General features: G+C 37.3%; 1 protein-coding gene across 1 annotated transcript in view; it reads right to left on the bottom strand.

Annotated features, from left to right (window-relative positions):
• NAALADL2 (N-acetylated alpha-linked acidic dipeptidase like 2) overlaps positions 1–22,823 on the bottom strand; it is a 792,831-nt gene that overhangs the window by 49,345 nt on the left and 720,663 nt on the right. The window contains 1 exon segment of the mRNA XM_024755137.1: positions 11,497–11,695. Coding sequence (XP_024610905.1) covers positions 11,497–11,695 — 199 coding nt within the window.

Here is a 22,823-nt window from a genome sequence, read left to right as displayed (position 1 = left end):
GCGAACCCTAAAAAAAAAAATCCCAAAATAAGATTCGAACCTCTTTGCTAAATTCTTCAAATCTTCCTTAATACCATCTCCCAAATTTGCTCTTTGCTCTTCGTTCCTGACTCCAATGTGCCAAATCATGTTCTCAGCATTCCATACCATTTTTACACCTGTAGTCTCCCTGACTTCCCAACTCCAGGGCACCCTATCTGGAGCACCAGGTAAATCTAATACAAATTTCTTCATGGCTTCTTTTGTATAAAAAAATAACTAAATTCCAAACCTCTCAACAGAGCACTCATGGGACTCTGTAACTTGATTCCTTCCTACCTCTCCATAATCATTAACTAAATAACCAAACAATTCCACTTCCTGTGCTTCACTCCTCAGCACACCACACACAACCTCTACTTTTTGTCTCTCTTCACACTATCCTCCCCTGGTAATGCTCCCTGCCTTAGTCAGTTTGGGCTGCTACAACGGAATGCAATAGACTGAGTGACTGACTTATAAACAACACACATTTATTTCTCACAGTTCTAGAGGGTGGGAAGTCCAAGATCAAGATGCAGGCGGATTATGCGTCTGGTGAAGGCTTGCTTCATGGTCTATAGATGGCTCTGTTCTCATATGGCAGTAGGGATGAGGGAGCTCTCAGGGGTCTCTTTTATAAGAGTGCTAATCCCATTAATGAGGGTTCTGCCCTCATGACCTAATTATCTCTGAAAGGTCCCACCTCCAAATATCATCATTAGATCTCAACATACGAATTTTGGGAGGACACAAACATTCAGTCTATATAGCACTCCCTAATTTACTGGGCATCCTACCATTCCCTCAAGCCCAGATAAATTTCTCCCTTTTCCTATAAATTCTTTTTTGAATGCTACAAGGTAATAATTTCTCTGTTCACTAAATCCCAATAGCACTTCTTACCTGTAGCATTCATTGGGCACTTTGCATAAGTGTTCTGGAAATTTATTTGAATTATGATTTATATATTTTACTTCTTGAGTTAGGCTAAATTCCTTGAAGGTAGGGATCTTATATTGCCAGTTTCCATCAGTATGCTGGCACAGAGCAGTGTTCAATGAAGATTTATTTATGAGAATGAGAGTCAGGCAGTTTTAGATGTAATATCATAGGACTTGAAATCTTTGAATTTTCTGATGCCAAATAATGGGGGAAATTCTTTCACATATTCCAAAAATAAGATATTTCAGTGTTCAGTGACACTTTTTAAGGCAGTATCCTTTGAGACATGATCCAAATTCCAAATGCAACATTTAGCTTTATACAGTGAACTTCTGTCAACTACTTTCTTAAAAAGCAAATCACATTTGACTTCCTTCTTGTATATTTGATGAGAATTGTCATGACACCATTGGTTTGAAGAGTGAGATTCTTACATGGATAACATCTTTAAAGATTCCTTAACATAAAAAAAAAAAGAACACTGTTCACCAAATGTTGTTTCGTACAAAGTAATTAACAATTTTATCTTTTCTCCAAATAGTTGTCATAATAATCAATTTTTCCATCTTCCTAAAGTCTATATCATCCTGTCATACTCATCTTTTTTCCTTTGAACATTTCCTCTCCCATAAAGGAAGTGCTTCCAAGAATTGAAGGTAGAAAGTCTACTGCAATTTTGAAATTTTTGTGTCAATAATAATTAGAAATGTGAATTCTCTACCAAGAAAAAAAATAAAGTAGGATGATTTGTTATATATTTCAGAAATAAAGTAAAAATTCATGACAGTCTTGGAATAAAGGTCAGTTAGATAAATCAGAATGAAGTATTTAATCTATCTGTATTGTTGGCATATATGTGAAAATAGAGCCAAGGAGAAGAATGCAAACAAACATGTATTTTTTTCAATAATTAGAGTAATAGTTTAAAATAATGCCAAAATATTGAACCATAAGCTTTCAGCTACAAAGTTTGTTATATGAGTTAGAACATTATCATAATCAACATTTTGGGCCTTGCACACTGGAATACAAGGTATGCTGTAATCATATTATTAACAGGAGAAAATATCACTTGCTTAATCATTGTTAACTCAGAGGAAAACAAATATTTTCTTTTCTACTCCAAATGCATGATAAAGTAAATCGTTGAAGGAATAATAAAGTTTACTATACACGTAACTCAGACCACAGAGAGGTCCCCTGTATTTAGTGCAAGAGCCAAAAAGGGCAAAGGGAGAAAGTTTTATATATTTCATAATATATAAAACTATGTCCTTAATATAGGATACCAATATCTGAATTTTTTATAAACTAAAAGTGAAGGAAATATAACTTACATAATATATTCTAAAAGATATAATTTATCTACTTTGATAAAGACTTTTTAATAATGCTGGATTTAATAATGTGGTTTAATTTTTCTCTTTAGCAGTCATTACATCTACCATACACTATATTTTACTAAATTACCTTGTTCATTCTGTTTCCCCATCCCCCCAGCTGGAATATAACCTCATCAAGGCAGATGTTTTTAACTTAAGGTGACTCCTTTCTCTGGTGCTTACAAGAGTACCTGGGGCTTACAAAGTGCCTTAAAAGTGTCTGCTGTGATAAATGAATGTTTTCCAAAGTCTTATGATACAGAGTCATAATGTTAAAAAGATGATATAAAATAAAGATTTTAAATGTGAATTTGAGATTAAAATCATGAAGGAAAATCCTCAAATATCAGAAGTCAGAAAAGGGTTTTTATTACAAAAGGGTCTCATTCCATCATCTCATTTTATAGATGCAGAAATTAAAGTGTAGAGCGATCAAGTGATTTGTCAGATCACAGAATTTTGGTACTAAAAGGCATCTTAAACCTCATGTAGCCCAAATATTCAGGTGCTTAGGGCTACTTAGCCTGTTTTAATACCTACAGCAGTAATGAGTTCACCACTCTATAAAAGCATCATACTGTTTTTTTTGTTTTGTTTTTAGTAGGACTTTATTGGAGTATAATTGCTTCGCAATACTGTGTTAGTTTCTGTTGCACAACAAAGCGAATCAGCCATACGCACACACATGTCCCCATATCCCCTCCCTCTTGAGCCTCCCTCCCATCTTCCATATTCCACCCCTCTAGGTCATCACAAAGCACTGAGCTGATTTTGATTTCTCTGTGCTATGCTACTGCTTCCCACCAGCCAACTATTTATTTTACATTCCATAGTGTATATATGTTGATGTTACTTTCACTTCACCCCAGCTTCATCCCCCCGCCATGTCCTCTAGTCCATTTTCTATGTCTACCTCTTTATTCTTGCCCTGAAACTAGGTTCACCAGTACCTTTTTTTTTTTTAAGAACACAACTAACTTGTTAGAAATTTTTCTCATATGTAATTAAGATTTGTATTCCTGTGTTTCAATTCTTTAGTCTTAGTTGTAGCTTTGATCATACACTATATGTGTAGTCCAGGGTGTTATTTTTGTGTGTGTGTGTGTGTGTGTGTGTGTATATATATGTTATACATATAACTGATGTGGTGCAAAAGTACCTTTATGAAGAGAGTTCTGGGCCAAATAGTTTTCTTACCTTACTCTTTCTCCAACACCTCTTTGTCTCCCACCTTTTCCCATGATAAACCCTGAACTAGACATATATATATAAATAATATATATATGCCTAGTGTGTGTGTGTACACATACATATATCCAAAAAATATATACATATATACACACACACGTGTTTATTGAATGTTATACACATACATTATATGTGCATCTGTTACACAAAGAGGTGTATGTTTTTATCTTTTGTGCTTTATACAAAAATCAAATAAAACATTTAAAACAGGTGATCCAAACAAGATGGCAGAGTAGAAGGATGTGAGCTCACCTCTTCTCAAGGAAACACCAAAATCACCATTAACTGGTGAACAACCATTGAAAAAAACCACTGGAACCTACCAAAAAAGATACTGAACATCCAAATACATCCAAATACAAAGAAGAAGTCACAACAAGATGGTATGAGGGGTTCAATCACAATAAAATCAAATCCCATACCACCCAGGTGGGTGACCCGCAAAATGGAAATAAATATATCAAAGACGTTCTACCACAGGAGTGAAAGTTCTGAGCCCCATGTCAGGCTTCTCAGCCTGGGGGTCTGAAAATGGGAGGAGGAACCTCCAGAGAATCTGGCTTTGAAGGCCAGCAGGGTTTGATTGCAAGAATTCCATAGGACTGAGAGAAACAGAGACTCCACTCTTGGAGGGTGCATGCAGGGTCCTGTGCATACCCAGATCCAGGAAAAAAGAAACAGTGACCACATAAGAGCCTGGGTCAGACCTACCTGCTAGTATTAGAGAGTCTCCTGTGGATGTGGGGGGCAGCTGTGGTTTACTGCGGGGACAAGGACACTGGCAGCGACAGTACACATTGGTGTACACATTGGTGAGCCCTTTTGGAAGCCTCCATTTTCTCACCAAGACTTGGTCCCACACAACAGCCTGTAAGCTCCAGTGCTAGGACACCTCAGGCCAAACAACCAACAGGGCAGGAAAACAGCCCCACTCATCAGCAGACAGGCTGCTTAAAGTCTTCCTGAGGAAAACAAACAGCTGCCTGCTAAACATGCCCCTTGACACGGCCCTTGGCCATGAGGGAAAAGAACCAGCTACAACCACCAGTGAGCAGGGACCACTCCCTACAAGCAGGAAGCCTGCACAAGCATCTTAGACAGCTTCATCAACCAGGGAGCACACAGTAGAAGCAACAACTACAACCTGGCAGCCTGTGGAACAGAAACCACAATCACACAGAAAGTTAGACAAAATGAGATGGCAGAGAAATATCTCCCAGACAAAGCAACAAGACAAAACCCCAGAAGAGCAATGAAGTGAAGTGGAGATAGGCAATCTACCCAAAAAGAATTCAGTGTAATGATAGTAAAGATGATCCAAAATCTCAAAAAAAGAATGGAGGCATGGATCAAGAAGATACAAGAAATGTTTAACAAAGACCTAGAAGAACTAAATAACAAACAAACAGAGATGAGCAATACAATAATTGAAATGAAAAACACACTGGAAGGAATCAATAGCAGAATAACTGAGGCAGAAGAATGGATAAGTGAGCTGGAAGACAGAATGGTGGAAATCACTGCCTCAGAACAGAATAAAGAGAAAAGAATGAAAATAAATGAAGACCTCCTAAAAGACCTCTGGGATGACATTAAATGCAAGAACATTTGCATTATAGAGGTCCCAGAAGGAGAAGAGAGAGAGAAGGGAACTGAGAAAATACTTGAAGAGGTAATAGTTAAAAACTTCCCTAACATGGGAAAGAAAACAGTCACCCAAGTCCAGGAAGCCCAGGGAGTCCCAGACAGGATAAACTCAAGGAGGAACACACCAAGACATCTAGCAGTCAAACTGACAAAATTTAAAGACAAAGAAAGAAAAAATATTAAAAGCAACAAGGGAAAACAACAAATAACATACAAGTGAATTCCCATAAGATTATCAGCAGATTTCTCAGCAGAAACTCCACAGGCAAGCAGGGAGTGGCATGATATATTTAAAGTAATGAAAGGGAAGAAGCTATAACCAAGAATACTCTACCCAGCAAGGCACTCATTCAGTTTTGACAGCAAAATCAAGAGAAAGATTAACAGATAAGAAAGAGCTAAGAGAATTCAGCACCAACAGACCAGCTTTGCAACAAATGCTAAAGGAATTTCTCTAAGCAGAAAAGAAAAGGCCATAATTAGAAACAGAAAATTACAAATGGAAAAGCTCACCAGTAAAGGCAAAAATACAGTAAAGGTAGGAAATCATCTACACATATATATATCAAAACAAGCAATTGTGTGAAGAGGAGAGCACAAATGCAGGACATTGAAAATGTGTTTGAAATTAAAAGAACAACAACTTAAAACAATCTGTTTATATATAGACTTATATATCAAAACCTTCTGGTAACTACAAACCAAAAATCTACAATAGATATACACACACAAAAGAAAAAGGAATCCAAACACAACACTAAAGTTAGGCATCAAATCACAAGAGAAGACAACAGAAAACACCTACAAAATCATATCCAAAACAATTAACAAAATGGCAGTAAGAACATACATATCAATAATTACCTTAAACATAAACATCAAATGCCCCAACCCAGAGACATAGACTGCTGAATGGATACAAAAATAAGACCCATATATATGCTGTCTATAAGAGACCCACTTGAGATCTAGGGACACATACAGACTGAAAGTGAGGTGATGTAAAGTTATTCAGTGCAAATAGAGATCAAAAGAGAGCTGGAATAGCAATGCTCATATCAGAAAAAACAGGCTTTAAAATAAACTGTTACAACACACAAAGAAGGACACTAGGACACTAAATAACAATCAAGGGACCAATCCAAGAAAAAGATATAACAATTTTAAATATATATGCACACAACGTTGGAGCACATCAATATGTAAGGAAAACACTAAGAGCCATAAAAGGAGAAATTGACAGTAACACAATAATGGACTTTAACACCCCACTTTCATCAGTGGACAGATCATCCAGACAGAAAATCAATAAGGAAACACAGGCATTGAATGACACATTATACCAATTGGTGTTAATTGATATTTATAGAGCATTCCATCCAAAAGCAGCAGAATACACATTCTTCTCAAATGCACATGGAACATTCTCCAGGACTGATCAAGGGCTAGCCCACAAAGCGAGCCTGAGTAAATTTAAGAAAATTGAATCATATGAAGCATCTTTTCCAACCACAAAACTATGAGATTAGAAAGCAACTACCAGAAAATAATTGTAAAAACCACAAACATGTGGAGGCTAAACAATATGCTATTAAACAACCATTGGGTCACTGAAGATATCAAAGAGGAAATCAAAAAATACCTAGAGACAAATGAAAATGAAAGCACGATGATCCAAAACCTAATGGTCACATAAACAGCAATTCTAAGAGGGAAGTTTATAGCAATACAACCTTACCTCAGGAAATAAGACAAATCTCAGATAAACCACCAAGCTAACTTTACACCTAAAGCAACTAGAAACGAAGAACAAACAAAACCCAAAGTTGGTAGAAGGAAAGAAATCATAAAGATCAGAGCCAAAATAAATGCAATAGAGACAAAGAAAACAATAGAAAAGATCAATGAAACTAAAAGCTGGTTCTTTGAAGACATAAACAAAATCAATAAACCTTTAGCCAGACTCATCAAGAAAAAAAGGGAGAGGATACAAATCAATAAAATTAGAAATGAACAAGAAGTTACAACAGACAGCATGGAAATACAAAGGCTCTCATGGAGAGTCTACCACAAGCAACTCTTTGCCAATAAAATGGACAACCTGGAAGAAATGGACAAATTCCTAGAAAGGTACAATCTCCCAAGACTGAATCAGGAAGAAATAGAAGATATGAACAGACCAATCACAAGTAATGAAATTGAAACTGTGATGAAAAAACTCCCAGCAAACAAAAGTCCAGGGCCAGATGGCTTCACAGGCAAATTTTATCAAACATTCAGAGAAGAGTTAACATCTATCTTTCTGAAACTGTTCAAAAAAAATCACAGAGGACGGAATACTCCCAAACTCATTCTACGAGGCCACCATCACCCTGATATCAAAACCAGACAAAGATACCACAAAAAAGACAATTACAGGCCAATATCACTGATGAACATAGACACAAAAATCCTCAACAAAATACTAGCAAACCAAATCCAACAATACATTAAAAGGATCATACTTCATGATCAAGTGGGATTTATCCCAGGGACGCAAGCCTTTTGCAATATCTGCAAATCAATCAGTGTGATACACCACATCAAAAAATGGAAGAATAAAAATAATATGATCATCTCAGTAGATGCAGAAAAAGCTTTTGACAAAATTGAACACCCATTTATGATAAAAACTCTCCAGAAGGTGGGAATAGAGGGAACCTACCTCAACATAATAAGGGCCATGTATGACAAACACACAGCCAACATCATAGTAAATATTGAAAAGTTGAAAGCATTTCCTCTAAGATCAGGAAAAAGACACAGATGCCCACTCTTGCAACTTTTATTCAATATAGTTTTGGAAGTCCTAGCCATAGCAATAAGAGAAGAGAAGGAAATAAAGGGAATCCAAACTGGAAAAGAAGAAGTAAAACTGTCACCTTTTGCAGCTGACATAATATTATACAGAGACAATTCTAAAGATGCTACCAGAAAACTGCTAGAACTCATCAATGAATTTGATAAAGTTGCTGGAGGCAAAATAAATACACAGAAATCTCTTGCATTCCTATACACTAAGAACAAAAGAACAGAAGGAGAAATTAAAGAAACAATCCTCTTTACCATCACATCCAAAAGAATTAAATACCTAGGAATAAACCTACCTGAAGAGGCAAAATACCTATACTCCAAAAACTATAAAACACTAATGAAAGAAATAAAAGATGACACAAACAGATGGAAAGATATACTATGTTCTTGGACTGTCTTGCTCCCTGTCTTCAGACTATACTACAAAGCTACAGTCATCAAAATAGTATGGTACTGGCACCAAAACAGAAATATAGATTAATGGAATAGGATTGAAATTCCAGAAATAAACCCAGGATCTATGGTCAATCAATCTATGACAAATGAGGCAAGACTATACAATGGAGAAGCAACAATTTCTTTAATAAATGGTGGTTGGAGAACTGGACAGCTAAATGTAAAAAAAAAAAAAAAAGAATGAAATTAGAACATTCTATAACACCATACACAAAAATAAATTCAAAATGGTTTAAAGACCTAAATATAAGTCCATATACTATAAAACTCTTACGGGAAAACATAGAACACTCTCTGACATAAATCACAGAAGTATATTTTTTCTATCTGTCTTCCAGAATAATGGAAACAAAAATAAACAAATGGGACCTATTTAAACTCAAAAGTTTTTGCACAGCAAGGGAAACTGTAAATAAAACAAAAGACAACCCACAGAAAGGGAGAAAATATTTGCAGACGATGCAACTGATAAGGGATTAATCTCCAAAATTTACAAACAGCTCATGAAGCTCAATATCAAAAAAACAAAGCCAGTAAAAAGGGCAGAACACCCAAATAGACATTTCTCCAAAGACGACATTCAGGTGGGCAAGAGGCACGTGAAAAGATGCTCAACGTCACTAATTACTTGAGAAATGCAAATCAAAATAACAATGATATATCACCTCACATCAGTCAGAATGGCCATCATCAAAAAGTCTACATAAAATAAATGCTGGAGTGGGTGTGGAGAAAAGGGAACCCTTCTATGCTGTTGGTGGAAACGTAATTTGGTACAGCCACTATAGAGAATAGTATGGAGGTTCCTTAAGAAACTAAAAAGAGAACCAGCATACGATCCAACAATCCAACTGCTGAGTATATATCTGAAGAAAACTATGGTTTGAAAGGATACATGCACCCCATGTTCATTGCATCACTGTTTACAATAGCCAAGACATGGAAGCAACTTAAATGTCCATCAACAGAGGAATGGATAAAGAAGATGTGGTACATATATACAATGGAATATTACTCATCCATTAAAGAGAATGAAATAATGACATTTGGAGCAACATGGATGGACCTGGAGATTATCATACTAAGTGAAATATGACAGAGAAAGACAAATATCATATGATATCACTTATATGCAGAATCTAAAAAAATGATACAAATGTACTTATTTACAAAACAAACAGACTTACAGACTTAGAGAACAAACTTATGGTTGCTTGGGTGAAGGGTCAGGGGGAGGGACAGATGGTTGTTTTGGATTGACATATACACACTGCTACATTTAAAATAGATAACCAACAAGGACATAATGTATAGCACAGGGAATGAGGGATAGATGGTTGTTTTGGATTGACATGTACACAGTGCTACATTTAAAATAGATAACCAACAAGGACATAATGTTTAGCACAGGGAATGCTGTTCAATAATCTGTAATAACCTAAATTGGTAAAGAACTTGAAAAAGAACAGATACATGTATATATATGTATAACTGAATCACTTTGCTGTACACCTGAAACTAACACAACATTGTTAATCAACTGTACTCCAACATAAAATAAAAATTTTTTAAAAAGAAACAAAAAACATTTTTAGTAAAGTGAGAGACAGGACATTCTCTGAAGTCTGCTTTATTATTTTGGCCAGTCATTTAGCCTTTCTGATACCAGTTTCTCCATCTATAAGATGGGGACACTAAGAGTACCTAATCCATTGGCTGTTTTGCCAGGATTAAATTAATTAATGCGTGGAGGGTCTTTCTTTAACATAGTGCCTGAGACATATTTAGTGGTCAATAAATGTTACTTATTAAAAAAAACAGAAACATTTAAAACATGTTATCTTTTAAACTCCATTTTCCCTCTTTGTTTAATTTCTACTATTTCTGGAACCTCAAAAACAAGTACATATTTGTATCATCCTCTAAGAGCCTAAACTGAATCCCTGTTCTATGTGAAAATTGTTTTATTAAAATATCTGTTAAAATTGTTTAAATGTTTTCAGAAATCACTCTATTGTGACCCTCTAACCAAATATGTCTAATCCCCTGGTTGTTTTAAGATTCCTGTAAATTCCACTCTCCCCTGAATATTAAACATACTTAACTCCCTCTTAAAATGTAGTTTCTAGAATTAAATCCAATGCTCTAGAAGTGGACTTACTAGGACAGAATAATATAGACATCTCCTGATTCATTCAAGAAAGTGTATTTCTCACAGTACAACCTATAAATCCATTTGGTTTTTCAGTAGCTATAACATTTGATTCATATTGACTTTAATTGTAAAAAAAAATCTTAGTCATTTTGTATATGATACTGCTAAACCATTATCATATAGATATAAATTATATCTACAGATAATATCAATATTTACAGGTATAAAGAAAAATAAAGTTTTCTTTATTCTCTATTTATGCAGTTGAACTTTGCTTTGGGGGAGGAGAATGCTCCTCAAATTGTAGATATAGGACTTCCCTGGTAACACAGTGGTTAAGAATTCACCTGCCAATGCAGGGGACACAGGTTCGAGACCTGGTCCGGGAAGATCCCACATGCCGTGGAGCAGCTAAGCCTGTGCACCACAGCTACTGAGCCTGTGCTCTAGAGCCCACAAGCCACAACTACTGAGCCCACATGCCACAACTACTGAAGCCTGCATGCCTAGAGCCCATGCTCTGCAACAAGAGAGGCCAAAGCAAGGAGAAGCCCGCACACCACAATGAAGAGTAGCCCCTGCTTGCCGCAACTAGGGAAAGCCTGTGTGCAGCGATGAAGACCCAATGCCACCAAAAATAAATAAATAAATTTGTTTAAAAAATTGTAGATATAATAATTTCTTCACATTAAAAAAATAGCATTATGTTCACAGAAGGTACACATTCTGAACATTAAACACAAATATTTCATTGAGGGGCATAAAAATACAAATTTTGAGCACACATCCTACCTGTAAAACCCTGGAGGTGCCCGCTGCACCAGGAAGCTCTTCTCCATGTCTTGGAGAATCTCATTCAGCATCCGCACACGGATGGGAGCTCTTTCCTTGGGGTCATTAGCAGGACGCATCTCATCTGATTGAAAGAGTTCAGCGCTCTCCCGCAGGCGTGAGGCCAGAGCTAGCAGTTGAGGCGTGTTGGGTTGATCACCTGGTAAAGATAAATGGGCCAGTCTCAGAAGAGAGAATCTCAAGGGCACAAAGTAAACATTTTATAGTCATGATGTCAAAAGGAAGATTCACCATCAATACTACTTTTACAATCCTTCCACCAAAAATATTCTGGCTAAATATATTCTACTAAAAGTATTAAATTTATTTACTACTACTACTAATTACTGCTAATAATAATACCAGTAAATAGGAACTGATTGTTGAGAGACTGCAATGTTCCCGGCACTGTCAAGCCCTTCACATAATTATCTTATTTAATATTCACCCAACCCTGTATTGGCATGTCCATTTCAGAGAAGCTGAGGATTAATTAAGGTAAGCAAACTGACACAGATCATCAAGCAAGTAAATGACAGGTAAGAATTAGAAGCCTTATCTTTCTGACTCAAAAATTCATGCTCTTAATGGAGTATCCTGTATTTCAAGAAAAAAAAATTGTAAAATGAATTGTTATCTTCCCTTCTGAGAACATGAGATATGTTACCCTATATTGTTATGTGTCTACTGGGCTCTTTCTACTTTGTAGAGTGTTCCTGTAATTTGAAGTTGAAATATACCTTTGATTTGAAAATACACTAAAAACTATCCTATATAATGTTTGTATTGTTTTGTTTTCCTTTTGAGATGATTTTTGTTTGTTGTTTTATTTTTTCCTTCTGTTTATGTAACTTACTGTAAGTCATTCTGATATGAATGGTGGTAGCAAAAGGATTACAGGATGTTCCTTTGACTAAGGGAAAGGCTGCATTTTATATTAATTACAGCCACCAGATCCTGGAGCAAGATGACTTGAGTTCAAATCCCTGCTCTACCACTTAGTAGCTGTGTGATGTTGGGAAAGTTACTGAGCCTTAGTGTCCTTATCTGTGAAATGAACATAATAATAGCACCTGCTTTATAAATTTGTTAATGAAAGTTAAATGATTAATATTTGTAAAGTGCTCCCCTACAGTTAGGCAGTTCCTAGCTGGTGTTTAAACTTAATACCTTGTTTAAAAAGCATTCTTTTATCATATCACGAGGGGGCCTTCCATCATCATCTTCTTCCAGATAGCTGCACCATTAGATGCAGTCTTTGGATGAGGCGACAGTCAGTGGTGTCATTCTCAGACTAGGTACAACTGACTCCAACAAGGTCAGCACTACACTAGGGAGGATTACTTCAAGTCAAGGTAATGAGATGCACATGGACCTGGTAAATCTCAGATGGAAATCCTGAGAGCATGGCATTAAGATAAACAGGTGGAAGATTGAAAAGAGGCCTTATGGGACCTTCACTTAGGAAAGTTTCAGCAAAAGGGAAACGTCACAAAGGAACTCTTTCTTTAAATGAAGTCTAAGGGTAAGGGTCACCAACTCCCAAAACACCTGGTCTTTGTGAAAATGCAGATTCCCAGACATGCTGAATTTCTCTAGGGTCCAGGAATCACAATTTCAACATACTACTCAGATTATTCCTTATATCTTAAAGTTTAAGAAGCACTGTAGAGAGGTTATGTGCTAAGAAAATGAAAATTAGTTTAGAATTATAACTGTGTTATAAAATATGTCTGTCATAGAATTACTAACCTTTCATATAGGGATCTTTATTTTCTATCACCTTCATTTGATGGGGATGATTTTATATGTCAGTTTCATTATATCCCAGCATAGTTCTGACACTCAATAATTGTTTACTGTTTACTGAATAAACACAGTAGATTCAATAACATATTTTTAGAAAAAATACAATAAAAAATGAAAACTATGTAAAGAAATAAATGGTTTTTATGAGGGCTGCAAAGAGAGAGCCTTCTTTGTAGTGCTCTGTTCAATGAAATTAACAAAATGAATTCACAGGGTTTTGGTATTTTGATGTTTTCATTAGTAATCTTGTTTGATTTCACAACAAAACTTGAGGGTGCAAGAAGCGGTATTTCTGCTCATTGAGAAAATCTAGCCTCTTAAATGATAATAATAATGACATTTTATGAAAATATGGTTTATCTTATTATGGTTAACCAAATTTAATATATGGAAAACTTACAGAAAATATCTTTTTGCACAAGGAAAGAACAAGATGGATAAGGCACATTTGGATGACACTAGAATTGAAAGACTGAACAACAGAAAAAGCAAGTTCGACATCCTTAAGAGTCTTCCATTTAAAAAAGAAAAATCTCTTCAGAAAAGATCTCTTCAGGTCTAACATACACTACAGAATTGAAGACATTACCACTAAATCAAGTGAGACAAATTGTACCATTTACCTTATTTAGCTTTAAATGAATTTATCTTTCATGATGGTGTGGGTGGACAAAATTGACAGCTTTAGGAGCTGGCTGGTTCCAGAAAGGATCCTGATAATGGAAACCTGCCACCACAGCATACCCTATGCATTACTTCAAGGATATGAGGTTACAGATTGAAAAGTAGCTTTACTTCTAATGTTCACACAATCATTTTGATATATAACTGATGTTCCAAAGATTCCTAATAGCCATTTCCATGACCCAAATGATTGTCCCTTTGTGATCCTTAGGATAACTACTAGAATGTCAGCTCTGTGAGGGAAGAGATTTTTGTTTGTTTCATTCACCACCATTTCCCCAGCACATAAAACTATGCCTGGCAAATCATTTACTGAGTGATTGTGTGAATTATGTACTGTGATCATAGCATCATAGCATCTGCAATATTTTTAGCCTTATCTCTCCTTTCCTTGACTGAAAAGAACCCCATAAGATCAGAAAATATGTTTTCTCTCTCTTTTTATCTCTGTATCCTAGCACAATACCTGATATACGGTAGCCATTTACTAAATATCTTATCGAGTATATTTTGAATTCTAAGATAATGTCTTATTTGGGATACATTATTATATTAAATTACACCTAAAAAATCACTCAGGGAGATGTTTAGTTCATGATGAGCATCAACAAATGTTATTTCCTTTACTTTCTTGCTAAATATCAATACTAGCTGCAGTCAAAAGGAAAAAAAAAATTAAAAGAAGGTATTTTAGGGTAATGATAGGTTATATTAAACTAAACTGAATTAAAATATGTCCTACCAATAATACTCCCCCAAACTAAGAATATGTAAAACATTATTTAAGGCACAGTGAATGTCAGAAAACAGAGAACTAATTGAGGCTCTTAACAGTTCAGTTTTAATGAATAATAAGTCCATTTGACCAAAGAACATCAACTGGGAGATAGAGATTTCTCTCAAAGAGGGTAAATACAATTATCTTGAAGATATATATATTACATGGAGTCTAAAGACCAAGGACTTGTTATCCAAAACCATAAGAGCCTGGTTTACTTAGTCATTATCAATGTGGACTTGAACAGAGTACATAATACTGATGTTCTGTAGCTTCCTAGGGGAAAATGGTCATTTTACTTTCTAAGCATTTAAATCACTATATAAACACAAGCTACCATTATCAGAGCACGTAAACTAAACACAAATTAGTACCAACTCATTTGCTAAAGGCATACAAAAAATACTGTAATGGCTTTACTAACGATTTTATTCTCAGAGACGTTATTTCTTATCACTTCCCCCAAATAATGGCCCCCCACAACTGTATCACACTTCTCCCCATATACACTTTAATGAAGATTTCCAATTTTATTTTGCAGTGCCTGTGAATCTGGAGGCAGTTTTTCTTTCCGTGCGCTGGCATCTCAAACCTCTGAAGAACAAGGAAAGGGGTAATATAAAGGGTAAAAAAACTAGGGAACGAACAAGATGATGGAATAGTAGTAGGATGTGAAGCTCACCTCCCACAAATACATCAAAAATACATCTACATGTGGAACAATTCTAACAGAATATCTACAGGATGCTGACAGAAGACCTCAGACTGCTGAAAGATCAAGAAAATCTCCATGTAACTGGGTAAGAAAAAAAAAGGAAAGTGAGAAAGGAATTGGGTCAGGACTTGAGCCCTTGGGAGGGAGGTGTGAAAGAGGAAAGGTTTCTGCACCAGGGGAAGTCTCCTCACTGGCAGGGAGATCAGCCGGGACAGAAGGTGAGCTTTAGAGCCTCAGAGGAGAGCATAGCAGTTGGTTTGTGGTAGCCAGAGCTGAGGGAGAACTGCACAGGTGGTCATTGCTGCCACTCTGCACTCCCCAGCCTGATGCATGTCCACCAGTGCTGGTGGGGGCTGGGGGCTGAAACTTGGGCTTCAGGGATCAGAACTGTGGAGAGGACTGGGGTTGGTTGTGTGGAGATAGACTAAGGGGGCTGGAATCTAGTGCAGCTGTGGTTGGGGGTGTACTCGGAGGAAGCCTGAGCTGCTTAGAGACCAGTCATCATTGTTTGGGGGAGTGCGCGAGGGGAGGAGCTGGGCACAAATTGTAGCCTTTTCCCCTGTGCACATGCTCGCAGAGGGCAGGACACTGCCTGCATGGGCTTCAGGGGCTGTCGTGAGATGCCACTGCCACTTGCCCAAACACCAGGAGTGGTCGTGGGCCCCTGCGCCTCCCCCTCAGACCCCAGGAATGTTCATGAGCCACTGCTGCCAACCTTGCAGACACCAGGAGTGGTTGCAAGCTGCCTCCACTCCCATCGTGTGCTCCAGGGGTATGCCTGAACCACCACCACTGAGAACCCCAAGACCAGGCACCAGTCACCACATCTGCACACCCCTATCAAGGGGATAATGACCAGTACATGCTGAGGAAAAAGGCGACATGTATCCATATTAAAAACAGTCTTCGCACCAAATATACTAAACCCACACAAGCTACACAGGGGTGCCCCCAAATGTAAATAGCCCTTCAAGACCACAGTAGATAATTATTTCTCCTAAACTCACAGAGTAAGAGAAATACAAGTAAAATGAAGAAACAGAGGAACCACACCCAGTTAAAAGACCAAGAGCATTCCTCTGAAAGAACAAATGAAACAGAACCCTTCAGTCTAATAGACACCAATTTCAAAAAGGAGACAATAAAAATACTGAAGGAATTAAGAAAGCCTAGACAAAAATACAGAGTATTGTAAAAAGGAGCTAGAAATTATAAAGAGGAACCAAGAAAAATTAGAAAACTCATTTGCAGAGATGAAAGCTGAGCTAAAGGCAATGAATAGCAGAATGAATAATGCAGAAGAACAAAAAAGTGACCTGGAAGATAGAATAATGGAAATCACCCAATAAGTACAGAAGACAGAAAGCCAAATTAAAGAAAAAAAGAGAAAGCAATATAAGAGACCTATAGGATAATATAAAGCATGCCAAACAAACAAAATAGGGATTCCAGAAGGGGAAGAAAGAGAAAAGGGGATTGAAAATGTATTTAAAGAAATTATGGTTGAAAACTCCCCAAACCTAAAGAAGGAAACAGATATCCAAGTACAGGAAGCACAGAGAATCCCAAGCAAGATAAACCCAAACAGACCTACACCAAGACATATTATATTAAAAATGGCAAAAGTTAAATATAAAGAGAGGATTCTAAAGGGAGCAAGAGCAAAACAAAGAGTTAATTACAAGGGAACCCCCATAAGGCTGTCAGCTGATTTCTCCTCAGAAATGTTGCAGGCCAGAAGGGAATGGTAAGATATATTCAAAGTCCTAAAAGGGAAAACTCTGCAACCTAGTATAGTCTATCCAGCAAGATTATCATTTTGAATAGAGGGAGAGAGAAAGAATTTCTCAGACAAGCAAAAACTAAAACAATACAGCAATACTAAACCTATCCTAAAGGAAATATTGAAAGGTCTTCTCTAAATACAAAAGAAGTAAGAATCTATAGGAAAGAGAAAATTACAACTGGAAAATAAATCACTTAAATATGCCAGTACACAGATTAAAAAAAAAATTAAAAAATTTTCTGTGAAAGTGATGATAACAACAATGAAAAGCAAAAAAGAGGAACATGAGGTTGTAAAAGAGGACAACAAAATCATAAAATGTGGGGGAGGAGAGTAAGAATATGTAGATGTTTTTTCCTAGAATGTGTTTGAGCCAGTATGACTACTTGTCTAAGGCAAGTAGATAAAGGAAGGGGATAACATACTTGAAAAACAGGGCAACCACAAATCAAAAACATACAACAGATTGGCTAAAACCAAAAGGAAGAGAATATAAGTATAATAAAAAAGAAAATCATCAAACCACAAAAGGAAAAAGAAAAGGACAAACAAGAAATATAAAAGCAATGGGAAAACAAGGTTTAAAATGACAATAGATACATAACTACCTTAAATGTCAATGGACTAAATGTTCCAATCAAAAGACACAGAGTGGCAGGCTGGATAAAAGAATAAGAGCCTACTGTATGATGCGTACAAGAGACCCACTTCAGGGCAAAGGAGACACATAAATTGAAAGTGAGGGTGTGGAAAAAGATATTTCGTGCAAACGGAAATAACAAGAAAGTGGGGGTCGCAATACTCACATCAGACAAAATAGACTTTAAAACAAAGGCCGTAAAGAAAGATAAAGGACACTATATAATAATAAAAGCATCAATACAAGAAGAGGATTTTACACTTGTCAATATATATGCACCTAATATAGGAGCACCCAAATACATAAAAGAAATACTAACAGACATAAAGGGAGGAATTGACAGGAATACAATAATAGTTGCAGAGAATCAAGAAGGCAACAAAGATCCTAAATGATACAGCAGAACAGATAGATGTAATTGATATTTTCAGGACATTACATGCAAAGAAAACCCCAGAATACACATTCTTTTCAAGTACACATGGAACATTTTCTAGGACTGACCACATACTAGGGAACCAAATAAGCCTCAACAAATTTAAAAGTATAGAAATTATCTCAAGCATTTTTTCTGACCACAACAGCATGAAACTAGAAATTAACCACAGAAAAAGAAACAAGAAAAAAACTATTACATGGAGACTAAATAACATGCTACAAAAAAAAATTTAAAAGGGTCAGTGATGAACTCAAAGAGGAAATCTAAAAATACCTTAAGACAAAAGACAATGAGGGGAGGAGCTTCAAGATGGCAGAAGAGTGAGATGCGGAGATCACCTTCGCCCCCACAAATACATCAGAAATACATCTACATGTGGAACAGCTCCTAAAGAACACCTACTGAACACTGGCAGAAGACCTCAGACCTACCAAAATGCAAGAAATTCCCCATGTACCTGGGTAGGGAAAAAGAAAAAAGAAAATATAGAGACAAAAGAATAGGGATGGGACCTGCACCAGTGGGAGGGAGCTGTGAAGGAGGAAAGGTTTCCACACACTACGAAGCCCGTTCGTGGGCGGAGACTGCGGATGGCGGAGGGGGGAAGCTTCGGAGCCGTAGAGGAGACCACAACAATGGGGGTTCAGAGGGCAAAGCAGAGAGATTCCAACACAGAGAATCGGTGCTGACCAGCGCTCACCAGCCCGAGAGGCTTGTCTGCTCACCCACGGAGGTGGGCGGGGGATGGGAGCTGAGGCTCGGGCTTCGGAGGTCAGATCCCAGGGAGAGGACTGGGGTTGGCTGTGCGAACACAGCCTGGAGGGGGCTAGTGAGCCACAGCTAGCTGGGAGGGAGTCTGGGAAAAAGTCTGGAGCTGCCAAAGAGGCAAGAGACTTCTCCTTGCCTCTTTGTTTCCAGGTGCACGAGGAGAGGGGATAAAGAGCGCTGCTTAAAGGAGCTCCAGAGATGGGCACGAGCCACAGCTATCAGAGTGGACCCCAGAGACGGGCATGAGATGCTAAGGCTGCTGCTGCAGCCACCAAGAAGCCTGTGTGCAAGCACAAGTCACTATCCACAACTCCCCTCCTGGGAGCCTGTGCAGCCCGCCACTGTCAGGGTCCTGTGATCCAGGGACAACTTCCCTGGGAGAACACATCGTGTGCCTCAGGCTGGTGTAACGTCACACCGGTCTCTACCACCGCATGATCACCCCGCATCCGTACCCGTCCCTCCCCCCGGCCTGAGTGAGCCAGAGACCCCGAATCAGCTGCTTCCTTAACCCCATCTTGTTAGAGTGAAGGACACCCTCAGGTGACCTACATGCAGAGGCGGGTCCAAATCCAAAGCTGAATGCTGGGAGCTGTGCGAACAAAGAAGAGAAAGGGAAATCTCTCCCAGCAGCCTCAGGAGCAGCGTATTAAATCTCCACAATCAACTTGATGTACCCTGCATCTGTAGAGTACCTGAATAGACAACGAATCATCCCATACTGAGGAGGTGGGCTTTGGGAGCAATGATATATATACATTTTTTTTCCCTTTTTCTCTTTTTTTAAGTGTGTATGTGTATGCTTCTGTGTGTGATTTTGTCTGTATAGCTTTGCTTTTACCATTTGTCCTAGGATTCTGTCTGTTCTTTTTTTAATTATTTTAAAAAACTTTTTTCTTAATTATTATTTACTTTTTATTTTAATAACTTTATCTTATTTTATCTTCTTTCCTTCTTTTTCCTCCCTTTTATTCTAAGCTGTGTGGAGGACAGGCTCTTGGTGCTACAACCAGGTGTCAGGGCTGTGCCTCTGAGTTGCAAGAGCCAAGTTCAGGACACTGGACCACAAGAGACCTCCCAGCTCCATGTAATATCAAATGGCAAAAATCTCCCAGAGATCTCCATCTCAAAGCGTAGACCCAGCTCCACTCAATGACCAGCAAGCTACAGTGCTGGACACCCTATTCCAAACAACTAGCAAGACAGGAACACAAGCCTATCCATTAGCACAGAGGCTGCCTAAAATCATAATAAGGCCACAGACACCTTAAAACACACCACCAGATGCAGTCCTGCCCACCAGAAAGAAAAGATCCAGCTTCATCCACCAGAACACAGGCACTAGTCCCCTCCACCAGGAAGCCTACACAACCCACTGAACCAACCTTAGCCACTGGGGACAGACACCAAAAACAACAGGAACTACGAACCTGCAGCCTGCAAAAAGGAGACCCCAAACACAGTAAGATAAGTAAAATGAGAAGACAGAGAAACACAGAGCAGATGAAGGAGCAAGGCAAAAACCCACCAGACCTAACAAATGAAGAGGAAATAGGCAGTCTACCTGAAAAAGAATTCAGAATAATGATAGTAAAGATGATCCAAAATCTTGGAACTAGAATGGAGAAAATACAAGAAACGTTTAAAAAGGACCTAGAAGAACTAAAGAGCAAACAAACAGTGATGAACAACACAATAAATGAAATTAAATATTCTCTAGAAGGGATCAATAGCAGAATAACTGAGGCAGAAGAACGGATACGTGACATGGAAGATAAACTAGTGGAAATAACTACTGCAGAGCAGAATAAGGAACAAAGAATTAAAAGAATTGAGGACAGCCTCAGAGACCACTGGGACAACATTAAATGCACAAACATTCGAATTATAGGGGTCCCAGAAGAAGAAAAGAAAAAGAAGGGACTGAGAAAATATTTGAAGAGATTATAGTTGAAAACTTCCCTAATATGGGAAAGGAAATAGTTTATCAAGTCCAGGAAGCACAGAGAGTCCCATACAGGATAAATTCAAGGACAAGACACATATTAATCAAAGTATCAAAAATTAAATATTAAATACAAAGAACAAATATTAAAAGAAGCAAGGGAAAAATAACACATAAGGGAATCCTGATAAGGTTAACAGCTCATCTTTCAGCAGAAACTGCAAGCCAGAATGGAGTGGCAGCACATATTTAAAGTGATGAAGGAGTAAAACCTACAACCAACATTACTCTGCCCAGCCAAGGATCTCATTCAGATCTGATGGAGAAATCAAAAGCTTTACAGACAAGCAAAAGCTAAGAGAATTCAGCACCACCAAACCAGCTTTACAAAAAATGCTAAAGGAACTTCTCTAGGCAGAAAACACAAGAGAAGGAAAAGACCTATAATAATAAGCCCAAAACAAGAAAATGGAAATAGGAACATACATATTGATAATTACCTTAAATGTAAATGGATTAAATGCTCCCACCATAAGATATATATATTGACTGAATGGATACAAAAACAAGACCCGTATATATGCTGTCTATGAGAGATCCACTTCAGACCTAGGGACACATACAGACTGAAAGTGAGGGGATGCAAAAAGATATTCCATGCAAATGAAAATCAAAAGAAAGCGGGAGTAGCAATTCTCATATCAGACAAAATAGACTTTAACACAAAGACTATTACAAGAGAGAAAGAAGGACACTACATAATGTCAAGGGAACAATCCAAGAAGAAGATATAACAATTGTATAACAATTGTAAATATTTATGCACCCAACATAGGAGCACCTCAATACATAAAGCAGATACTAACAGCCATAAAAGGGGAAATCGACAGTACCACAATAATAGTAGGGGACTTTAACACCCCACTCTCACCAATGGACAGATCATCCAAAATGAAAATAAATAAGGAAACACAAGCTTTAAATGGTACATTAAACAAGATGGACTTAATTGATATTTATAGGACATTCCATCCAAAAACAACAGAATACACATTCTTCTCAAGTGCTCATGGAACATTCTCTAGGATAGATCATATCTTGGGTCACAAATAAAGCCTTGGTATATTTAAGAAAATCGAAATCATATCAAATATATTTTCCGACCACAATGCTATGAGACTAGATATCATTTACAGGAAAAAAATCTGTAATAAATACAAACACATGGAGGCTAAACCACACACTAATTAATAACCAAGTGATCACTGAATAAATCAAAGAGGAAATTAAAAAATACCTAGAAAAAAATGAAAACACGATGACCCAAAACCTATGGGTTGCAGCAAAAGCAGTTCTAAGAGTTAAGTTTATAGGAATACAATCCTACCTTAAAAAACAAGAAATATCTCAAATAAACAACCTAACCTTACACCAAAAGCAGTTAGAGAAAGAAGAACAAAAAACCCCAAAGTTAGCAGAAGGAAATAAATCATAAAGATCAGATCAGAAATAAATGAAAAAGAAATGTAGGAAATGATAGCTAGGATCAATAAAACTAAAAGCTGGTTCTTTGAGAAGATAAACAAAATAGATAAACCACTAGCCAGACTTGTCAAGAAAAAAAGGGAGAAGACTCAAATCAATATAATTAGAAATGAAAAAGGAGAAGTAACAACTGACACTGCAGAAATACAAAAGATCATGAGAGATTACTACAAGCAACT

The sequence above is a fragment of the Neophocaena asiaeorientalis genome, unplaced genomic scaffold (genome assembly GCF_003031525.2).
Source record: "Neophocaena asiaeorientalis asiaeorientalis breed wild unplaced genomic scaffold, Neophocaena_asiaeorientalis_V1.1 scaffold188, whole genome shotgun sequence".
In the NCBI taxonomy this organism is placed as follows: domain Eukaryota; kingdom Metazoa; phylum Chordata; class Mammalia; order Artiodactyla; family Phocoenidae; genus Neophocaena; species Neophocaena asiaeorientalis.
This window is presented reverse-complemented; position numbering and strand designations above follow the sequence as displayed.